Source organism: Nerophis lumbriciformis, linkage group LG30 (assembly GCF_033978685.3).
Source record: "Nerophis lumbriciformis linkage group LG30, RoL_Nlum_v2.1, whole genome shotgun sequence".
In the NCBI taxonomy this organism is placed as follows: domain Eukaryota; kingdom Metazoa; phylum Chordata; class Actinopteri; order Syngnathiformes; family Syngnathidae; genus Nerophis; species Nerophis lumbriciformis.
Window position 1 is genome coordinate 1,361,317 of NC_084577.2, and position 11,184 is coordinate 1,372,500.

Sequence of the window (11,184 nt, forward strand, 5' to 3'; positions counted from 1 at the left end):
ACTGCCAGTGAAAGAAAGAATTGTCAAAGAATAATTTAACATCATGTATAATTGAGTAACTCAACAAAAATTATGGGCAAAATACTGAATGGACAAAAAAAAAGTCCCCTGAGGGTTAAAGACAAAATCTTCCAAAAATGTCATGTCAAAACTATCAGTATTGGTTTACTCGGTATCAGATTGATACCAATATTGTCAGTATCCCAAGCGTCTGCTCGTGTTGGTCTCCACACAGATGAGCTATGTCTACATATATCAAAGCACATGCAACACGCAGTAAAAAAACAAAACACATTTTAATTCAATAAGCAGATAATTCGGTCCAAGCAGAGAAGAGTGGGAGCAGAACGTTTTAAGATTCCTTTGGCTGCAGCTCCCTCTTGCACTGCTGTGACGCACACAATGTACTCAAATGCTTGAAGAGCCTGTCTTGTGTCTGTCTACGGCGGGAAGGTTATTCATAAGGCCCCGTTCGTCACGGTTTTACCTGACACATGAAACGTAACACATTAGGGTGGTGTCATATCCATTTTGGCCGCCAGATGGCAGTGGAGTGTTGAATATCTTAAAATGTGTTTTTGTGGCTTGTAGAGTGGCGCTTTCCATCATTTTCAGCAGACCTCTACCCAGGAATGGGGCCAAATGAATCCCTTCCCTACTCTATGTGTGTGTGTGTGTGTGTGTGTGTGTGTGTGTGTGTGTGTGTGTGTGTGTGTGTGTGTGTGTGTGTGTGTGAGACGGACACACCGGCTGGCGTATTAAGGAGGTTAGTGATGTGAGAGCGAGGCAGACTGGAAGTCATTCATGGTGTTTAGCTTCATGCTAAGGAAGAGCGCTAACATTTCAAACGAGCTGCATCCGCCAGGAGTGGCGCACATAAATACAAAAATAGAATCAGCCTTAAATAAAGTGTGTGAGGAGAGGGGGGGAGGGGGGCGGGTGGTCAGGAAGACAGAGCTGGAAGAAGAAGAAGAAGAAGAAGAGGAAGAAGGCATGGTCACAGGATTACTTTGTGTCTCTTTCCTGTGGTCAGACGATGACGTTTAAAGCATTGGTCTTGTCCATGGGACACGGTGGAGGAAGCACTTCTACTCTGAGAGAGCTATGGCTTAAACCAGAGTGTGTGTGTGTGTGTGTGTGTGTGTGTGTGTGTATGCATGTGTGTGTGTGTGTGCGTGTGTGTGTGCTACATTGAGGCCGTCGTCTTTAGGGTACAGGGAATGTAAACTTTGGAGCAATTTGTCCTGTTTTTTCTTTAAATATTATGTCATCACACTTGGGCCATGCACCGCAGTCACACACCCACCCCCACCCCCGTCCCCCGGGCCCCTCGCGGCTAGTGCGCATGTATGTCCAGTCCTTGTGCGAGGAGGGGCTCTGCGGGGTGCGCGTGGGGCGGCGGGTGGAGGAGCATGGCGGCGTGCGGGTGCGGCCCCGGGTAGGGGTGGAGAGAAGGTCCAGGGTGGGGAGGGTAGGCCGCTTGGGACAGCAGAGCGCCGGGGTAGTCTCCCTGTAGAGATGGCATCCCCTGTAGACCTGTTGGGACAGAGTGGGAGTGTGAGGACGTTGTATGGAAAGTTGGTAACACTTTAGTATGGGGAACATATTCACCATTAATTAGTTGCTCATTAACATGACAATTAGTAACATATTGGCTCTTAATTAGTCATTATTAAGTACTTGTTAATGCCTTATTCTGCATGGCCTTATTATACAACCAGTAAGACATTAACTAAGAGTCTTCCCTCAATAACCTCAGAATTATTGCTTATTAGTAGAGATGTCCGATATTCCGATATTGTCCAACTCTTAATTACCGATTCCGATATCAACCGATACCGATATATACAGTCGTGGAATTAACACATTATTATGCCTAATTTTGTTGTGATGCCCCGCTAGATGCATTAAACAATGTAACAAGGTTTTCCAAAATAAATCAACGCAAGTTATGGAAAAAAATGCCAACATGGCACTGCCATATTTATTATTGAAGTCACATTATTTTTTTTAACATGCCTCAAAACAGCACCTTGGTATTTGGGACATGCTCTCCCTGAGAGAGCATGAGGAGGTTGAGGTGGGCGGGGTTGGGGGTGGGGCGGGGTTTAGGGTAGGGGTTAGCGGGGGGGGTGTATATTGTAGCGTCCTGGAAGAGTTAGTGCTGCAAGGGGTTCTGGGTATTTGTTCTGTTGTGTTTATGTTGTGTTACGGTGCGGCTGTTCTCCCGAAATGTGTTTGTCATTCTTGTTTGGTGTGGGTGCACAGTGTGGCGCATATTTGTAACAATGTTAAAGTTGTTTATACGGCCACCCTCAGTGTGACCTGTATGGCTGTTGACCAACTATGAATTGCATTCACTTGGGTTAGTGAAAAGCCGTAGATATTATGTGATTGGGCCGGCACACAAAGGAAGTGCTTTTAAGGTTTATTGGCGCTCTGTACTTCTCTCTACGTCCGTGTACACTGCGGCGTTTTAAAAAGTCATAAATTTTACTTTTTGAAACCGATACCGATAATTTTGAAACCGATACCGATCATTTCCGATATTACATTTTAAAGCATTTATCGGCCGATAATATCGGCACTCCGATATTATCGGACATCCCTACTTATTAGTAACCCTAACCATAGCCCTAACCCTTATATGTTCCCCCAGTGTCTAAATAACCCTAAATAAAGTCTTTGTTACTTAGAATATGTTTCCCATGGTAAAGTGTTACCGAAAAGTTAATTACTGTATTTTTCGGAGTACAAGTCGCACCTGCCGAAAATGCATAATAAAGAAGGATAAAAACATATATAAATCGCACTGGACCCCGGCCAAACTATGAAAAAAACTGCGACTTATAGTCCGAAAAATACGGTAGGTACTTTACTGCCGTTAGATACACGTTAATAAACACCCTGCAGCTACTACGTGTATGTGTAAGTATGTGTCAATGAAAGGGCATTTTATGACTTTTCTTAATGTGATTCCATGCTATACTATAATTGTATTGTTATAATTTTATTGCATGTTTTTTTGTATATTTTTAATTTAGGTAACCAGGTACTGCAGATGGGAATGAGCTATTTCGCTGTAATCTGGTGCAGAACATATCTGTCTTTGAGCGTAATGTTTCTGTGCATTGTCCCTTCAAAAAAAGACTCAACTATAAACTATAAAACTATACTAGCTAGTACTTTTTCTACTGGGGGCCACAGACTGAAATCTCAAAGGATACTGGGACATTTTTGGTATTACCATATTTTTCGGACTACAAGTCGCAGTTTTTTTCATAGTTTGGCCGGGGGTGCGACTTATACTCAGGAGCGACTTATTTGTGAAATTATTAACACATTACCGTAAAATATCAAATAATATTATTTAGCTCATTCACGTAAGAGACTAGACATATAAGATTTCATGGGATTTAGCGATTAGGAGTGACAGATTGTTTGGTAAACGTATAGCATGTTCTATATGTTATAGTTATTTGAATGACTCTTACCATAATATGTTACGTTAACATAGCAGGCACGTTCTCAGTTGGTTATTTATGTCTCATATAACGTACACTTATTCAGCCTGTTGTTCACTATTCTTTATTTATTTTAAATTGCCTTTCAAATGTCTATTCTTGGTGTTGGGTTTTATCAAATACATTTCCCCCAAAAATGCGACTTATACTCCAGTGCGACTTATATATGTTTTTTCCTTCTTTATTATGCATTTTCGGCCGGTGCGACTTATACTCGGAGCGACTTATACTCCGAAAAATACGGTATTCACTTTAAAAAAAAACAGTACAAAATGATTTTTTAAATAGCTAGGAAATACAATTTTGGTAGAAATTGCTTGTCAATGCTGAAAAGTCAAAGCTGAACTGAAATACTAACAGTTAAGCTTCAAGTAACAACAAAAAATAGGACTCGCACCTGAAAATTTAGCTAAAACAAATAGCATGCTAACAGTAGGGTGCTAACATGCCAACAGTTAGCATTAGTTAAGTACCAAAATATATAACTCTGAAGTGTAAACTCTCTAGACCAGGCCAGGGCAATTATTTTGCCTCGGGGGGCCAAATTTAGAGAAAAAAATTTGTCTGGGGGCCGGTGTATCTATTTTTAGGAACACTAATACAAAACCTCACAATAATGTCTGATTGAATGCTAAAAACGTTATGACAGACCACCTTAAACGGATTGGAATTTTAATTTTTTTTTACTGAATGAGACACCCAGAATGTACATGAAAATAAAGAATGTGGGATTTTACAATATCAACTATGAACGATAAAACACTGAATATTGACAACATATGAACGTCACTCACCCCCTCTCAATCGAAATATTTTACAATTAAGCGCAACGCAACACAAATGCAACAAACACAACGAAATATGAACGCGAAGGGTAAAAAAATGATCTGATATATCTGATATATCACTAAGCTTTAGAACTTTGTTGTAAAAATCTCCCTGACACCCGTATTTCAGGCGGGCTGCTCTAGAAACACTCTGTGGAAACGCTCCCCACCCACACTGCTTGGTGCCTCGTCTGAGCTGCTGTGACTTAGATCACCATAGTAACTAGTATAAAATGCAAAAGCGCAGATTCCAACCATTGAAATACTTTGTATAGTTCAAGACTTACGGTCATTTGAAAACATCACTGCACATCATAAAGGCAGCTACAGTTTCTATCTTAAAGATCTAAAAAAAATATTTGGGAATGTCCGGTGGGCCAGATTGAAAAGCTTAACGGCATGCGGCCCCCGGGCCTTAATTTGCCCAGGTCTGCTCTAGATAAACTAAATAAAGTAATATATATACATATATATATGACTCTGAGGTGTTTGCCTGCAAAAATGTTATGCTAACATAAGCCTGCTAACAGTAGCATGCTAACATGCCAAAAATAGCATGTTTACAGTTAGCATTCGTGAAAAACCAAAATATATGACTCAGAGGTGTATACTTGCTAAATGAAGTAAAAATGACATAATGTCACCATTAGCATGCATCTAGTACCACTACATTAAAATACCTCAACGTGACTATATTCTTGAACTGTATGACAAGCTCAATGTCTGTCATTTGTTTATCTGTTAAATATCTATGTCCTATGTTTAGTCTAATGTTTAGTTTATGCTTAGTGTGTGTCAAATCTTGTTTTAATATTGCACATCGGAGTATGGGAGGAAGGCAATTTCAGTCTGCTGTGTTGCCTGGTCTGATTAGCAATAAAGTTTGACAGGACTTGACTTGACTTGAGTGTGCATACCTGCAACATTAGGTAAACAAAAAGGTAGCATTCTAAAATGTCATTTTTGTACAATGTCAAATTCCTTATGTGTTAAATAAAGCTGATTCTGCTTTAGCATGCATCAAGTACAGAAGAATATGACTCTGTGGTGTATACTGTTCCTTCGAAATTAACAAAAAAAAAACTAGCATGCTAATGTTAGAACTTTACTATGCTTACATTAGCATGCATCAAGGACCAAAACATATGACTGTTTACTGACAAAATTTGCAAAAAAAAAAAATGCTACCCTGTTAACGTTAGCATGCATCAAGTACTAAACTAAATGACTCTGAGGTGTATACATGCAAAATTTTAGAAAAATTATATAATGTTACCGTTAGCATGCATTTAGTGCCAAAATATGTGACTGAGGTGTTTACCGACAAAATTTGCTATCATGTTAATGTTAGTATGCATCAAGTGCTAAACTATATGACTCTGAGGTGTATACATGCAAAATTATATAATGTTACCGTTAGCATGCATTTAGTGCCAAAATGTGACTCTGAGGTGTATATAGGTAAAAATAGCTAAAATAAAAAGCTAATTTGCCCAATGCTAAATGCTAAAATGCTAACTTTAGCATGTGTCAAAGAAGAAAATATATGACTCTGAGGTGTATACATGCAAAATCTGCTAAAAATTATATCATGTTACCGTTAGCATGCATTTAGTGCCAAAATATGTGATTCTGAGGTGTTTACCGACAAAATTTGCTAAAAAATGCTACCATGTTAACGTTAGTATGCATCAAGTGCTAAACTATATGACTCTGAGTTGTATACATGCACAATTTTATTAAAATTGTATCATGTTACCATTAGCATGCATTTCGTGCCAAAATATAATATGTGACTCTGAGGTGTATATAGGTAAAAATAGCTAAAGAAAAAAGCTAATTTGCCCAATGCTAAATGCTAACTTTAGCATGTGTCAAAGAAGAAAATATATGACTCTGAGGTGTATATAGGTAAAAATAGCAAAAAAACAGCTAATTTTCCTAATTCTAAATGCTAAAATGCTAACTTTAGCATGTGTCAAGGAAGAAAATATATGACTCTGAGGTGTATACATGCAAAATTTGATAGAAATTATATCTTGTTACCATTAGCATGCATTTCGTGTCAAAATATGTGACTCTGAGGTGTTTACCGACAAAAGTTGCTAAAAAATGCTACCATGTTAATGTTAGCATGCATCAAGTGCTAAACTATATGACTCTGAGGTGTATACATGCAAAATTTGATAGAAATTATATCGTGTTGCCAATAGCATGCATTTCGTGTCAAAATGTGTGACTCTGAGGTGTTTACCGACAAATTTTGCTAAAAAATGCTACCATGTTAATGTTACCATGTTAATGTTAGCATGCATCAAGTGCTAAACTATATGACTCTGAGGTGTATACATGCAAAATTTGATAAAAATGATATCATGTTACCGTTAGCATGCATTTAGTGCCAAAATATGTGACTCTGAGGTGTATATAGGTAAAAATAGCTAAAAAAAAAAAGCTAATTTGCCCAATGCTAAATGCTAAGTTTAGCATGTGTCAAAAAAGAAAATATATGACTCTGAGGTGTATACATGCAAAATGATCTAAAAATTATATCCTGCTACCGTTAGCATGCATTTAGTGCCAAAATATGTGACTCTGAGGTGTTTACCGCCAAAATTTGCTAAAAAATGCTACCATGTTAACGTTGGTATGCATCAAGTACTAAACTAAATGACTTTGAGGTGTATACATGCAAAATTTGGTAAAAATTATATCATGTTACCATTAGCATGCATTTAGTGTCAAAATATGTGACTCTGAGGTGTATACAGGTAAAATTAGCTAAAAAAAAAAAGCTCATTGGCCCAATGCTAAATTGGTAACTTTAGCATGTGTCAAAAAACAAAATATATGACTCTGAGGTGTTTACCTGCAACATTAGCTATAAAAGCTAACATGCTAATGTTGGCATGCATCAGTATTATTAAAAGGTTCTCAACATTGTTTCAACTGCAAGGATATTTTGCAGCTGTACCTATTTTGACTAAATAAAGCCTGATGCTTAAAGTGTTTAAAAACCAACCAGGTGTTTTAACCATGGTAATTGTCAATCAATTAAAAATGTGTATCACAAATAGAAAAAGACCGTATTGCTTGGTCAACAGTTATTGCAAAAAAAATGTGTACTACAGTACACATTTTTACAATACAATGTTGTTTATTACTCCAGCATGTATTTATATATCTGTAATCTGGTTATTTATTTTACTCAATAAAGAAGCTGCTTTCTCAATACCTGCTGTTCGAAGCCCCAGGTGGGCTTGTCCGTCGAGCCCGTAGCCCCCCAGCGCTGCTCCCTCCGGGCTGTAGGGACCACCCTGACCTGTCATGATAACGCAAAAAAGAAACACAACAAAGAGCTTTAGTCAATGGCGCTGTGGGCCACAAGGCGCCATTTTCTAGGGGGGGGGCGCCCCGAGGATGAGGGGGAAAAATCGTATTTATTAGCTCCTCGGGGCATGTGTGCGTTTAGCGAGGGACTAACCTGAGCGATTGGACTGGTCGATCATGGGCTGAACAATTCTCCTCCTCGCATTGATGAACCTGAAAGGAGCGAGAGGGAAAAATGTCAAGCAAGCGGCGCAGAAAATGGGAGTAGGGCCCAGTTAATGGAAAAAAGGCTGACCGAGAGACTGTTAACCTTTTCCCTTTTACAACCACTTAACCCTTTCAGGGGGCGGAGTAAATCAACGTGAGGACCGGGCGCATATTGATCACCCTGTGATAATTGATTGATCTGCATCGATGGGATTGTGGGAAACATGTTTAAACATGCGAGGCTGATTACACGGCTTGTTAGCAGAAATTCAACTGCATGAAATTAAACGGGGACATTTGGATGGAAAAAAACACGGAAACATACTTTCAACGTGATGTCTCTCAGCCAATCTGGGACAAAAGGTTATACGGCGGTGGTAATGTACCCTGGTTTTTGTACTTTTCACAGGATACAGTTTAGCTGGCATTTTGATACAGAAGGTGAGAAGCGCACGTTGCAAAGTATGACAGCGGCGTCCGCGTGACTCGTCTCCCCTGCTCCCTTTCCGCTTATCGCCAACAATAGCCTCAATAAAGGTACAAGTGAGTAAAATGTCATTTCACTCATCACTTAAATGTATTTCACTTTTTTTTTCTACAAAACCCAAAACCGGTGAAGTTGGCACGTTGTGTAACTAGTAAATAAAAACAGAATACAATGATTTGCGAATCCTTTTCAACCTATATTCAATCGAATAGACTGCAAAGACAAGATATTTAATGTTCAAACTGAGAAATTTAATTTTTTTTTTGCAAATAATCATTAACTTAGAATTTTTTGGCAGCAACACATTGCAAAAAAGTTGGCACGGGGCATTTTTACCACTGTGTTACATGGCCTTTCCTTTTAACTACACTCAGTAAACGCTTGAGGAGACCAATTTTTGAAGCTTTTCAGGTGGAATTCTTTCCCATTCTTGCTTGATGTACAGCTTAAGTTGTTCAACGGTCCGGGGGTCTCCGTTGTGGTATTTTAGGCTTCATATTGCGCCACACATTTTCAATGGGAGACAGGTCTGGACTACGGGCAGGCCAGTCTAGTACCCGCACTCTTTTACCATGAAGTCACGCTGTTGTAACACGTGGCTTGGCATTGTCTTGCTGAAATAAGCAGGGGCGTCCATGATAACGTTGCTTGGATGGCGACATATGTTGCTCCAAAACCTGTATGTAATACACCTCCATACCATCACAGATGCTGGCTTTTGAACTTTGTGCCTATAACAATCCGGATGGTTCTTTTCCTCTTTGTTCCGGAGGACACGGCGTCCACAGTTTCCAAAAACAATTTGAAATGTGGACTCGTCAGACCACAGCACACATTTCCACTTTGCATCAGTCTATCTTAGATGAGCTCGGCGTTTCTGGGTGTTGTTGATAAAGGGCTTTTGCTTTGCATAGTAGAGTCTTAACTTGCACTTACAGATGTAGCGACAAACTGTAGTTACTGACAGTGGTTTTCTGAAGTGTTCCTGAGCCCATGTGGTGATATCCTTTACACACTGATGTCGGTTTTTGATGCAGTACCGCCTGAGGGAACGAAGGTCTGTAGTATCATCACTTACGTGCAGTGATTTCCCCAGATTCTCTTAACCTTTAGATGATATTACGGACCGTAGATGGTGAAATCCCTAAATTCCTTGCAATAGCTGGTTGAGAAATGTTGTTCTTTAACTGTTCAACAATTTGCTCACGCATTTGTTCACAAAGTGGTGACCCTCGCCCCCTCCTTGTTTGTGAATGACTGAGCATTTCATGGAAGCTGCTTTTATACCCAATCATGGCACCCACCTGTTCTCAATTAGCCTGTTCACCTGTGGGATGTTCCAAATAAGTGTTTGATGAGCATTCCTCAACTTGATCAGTCTTTTTGCCACTTGTGCCAGCTTTTTTGAAACATGTTGCAGGCATCAAATTCGAAATGACCTAATATTTGTTTACAACGTTTTCCAGTTCGAACGTTAAGTATCTTGTCTTTGCAGTCTATTCAATTGAATATAGGTTGAAAAAGATTTGCAAATCATTGTATTCTGTTTTTATTTACGATTTACACAACGTGCCAACTTCACTGGTTTTGGGTTTTCTACATGTAAAAGCATGATTATCATCTATAAGAGGTGTTTTGTGTTAATATATTTGGGTGTCTGGAACAAATTACAGTTGTCCCTGTTTATCGCTGTTGATCGGTTCCGGACATGACCGCTGTAATTTGCTTATCGCAGTCAAGTCATGTCAAGTAGCAGTCATTAATTATACATCTAATATTTTCATAATTATAGCATAAAACAACTGTTTACAACCTTTTAAATGAGTTTTTCAACCTAATGAGAGCCCTTCGAGACATGAAATAACACCCTTTAGCCATTTTTACACTGTTGTAATCCAATGTAACAGTGGTTCTCAAACTTTTTTCACCAAGTACTACCTCAGAAAAAACTTGGCTCTCCATGTACCACCATAATGACCAACTTTATAATACAGTAGCGTAATAGGTTGAAGTATCCATTAAAAACAAGGCAGAGGTTTTATTTACGAGTATAGGTTTGAGAATCACTGCAATATAGTAATGCTGCATGAGGCTTGGCCAATCAGTGGCTACGATACTGATTGGTTGGGGTCCTTCTCGTGTCCAATACTACTGTAATATTGGTATTTTTAGTTAATTAAGCCATTTTATACTTAAAAATGTCAACTTTGGGGAAATTATCCTTTAAAAAATTAAATATGCAATTTGGGAAAGCAGCAATAGTAATTGTTTTACATTATTTATTAAGGAAAACATTGATTTGATAGACTTTTTGGAATGAAAACCGAGGTAGTACTAGGGATGACTACCGAATTTGGTACTTTTATAGCTACATATCGAAGCTCGATGGTACTACTAAGTACCAAGTCACGTAAAATCAAACGTACACTTGCAGACTCAAACACGTCGGGAAAACAAGCAGTCGAGCACACATAGTGGACTCAGCCGTAATGTTGCAATTTTTCACATCAACAAAAAAAGAAAAGGCGCTCAAAAGTACAATAAGGCTCTACTTTTAAAAATGTGCTGGCTCAATGCTACTTTACATTGGATATGCCGTAGACCTGCTACCGATTAGCATTAGCGATTTTACATGGCTATTTCAACACCTCCAATTTTTGTAATGAAAACTACAACTAAGATGCACGTTACAATCCCACAGCTGGTGTGTGATAAATACAATACTTAAAACATAGACATTTTGTAGGGCTCAAAAGAAAATTTGACTTAATAGCAAAGACTACTTACTGGCTACAGCAACACACCGTAG

The 11,184-nt window shown here is 38.9% G+C and overlaps 1 protein-coding gene across 1 annotated transcript in view; it reads right to left on the reverse strand.

The window, feature by feature from the left end:
• Positions 1 to 277: 277 nt before the first annotated feature.
• meis3 (myeloid ecotropic viral integration site 3) overlaps positions 278 to 11,184 on the reverse strand; it is a 59,388-nt gene continuing 48,481 nt past the window's right edge. The window contains exons 11-13 of the mRNA XM_061925367.2: positions 7,836 to 7,894; positions 7,587 to 7,673; positions 278 to 1,536 (exon numbers count right to left, since the gene is read on the reverse strand). Coding sequence (XP_061781351.1) covers positions 1,337 to 1,536; positions 7,587 to 7,673; positions 7,836 to 7,894 — 346 coding nt within the window. The 3' untranslated portion in view covers positions 278 to 1,336. The remainder of the gene's footprint in view (positions 1,537 to 7,586; positions 7,674 to 7,835; positions 7,895 to 11,184) is intronic.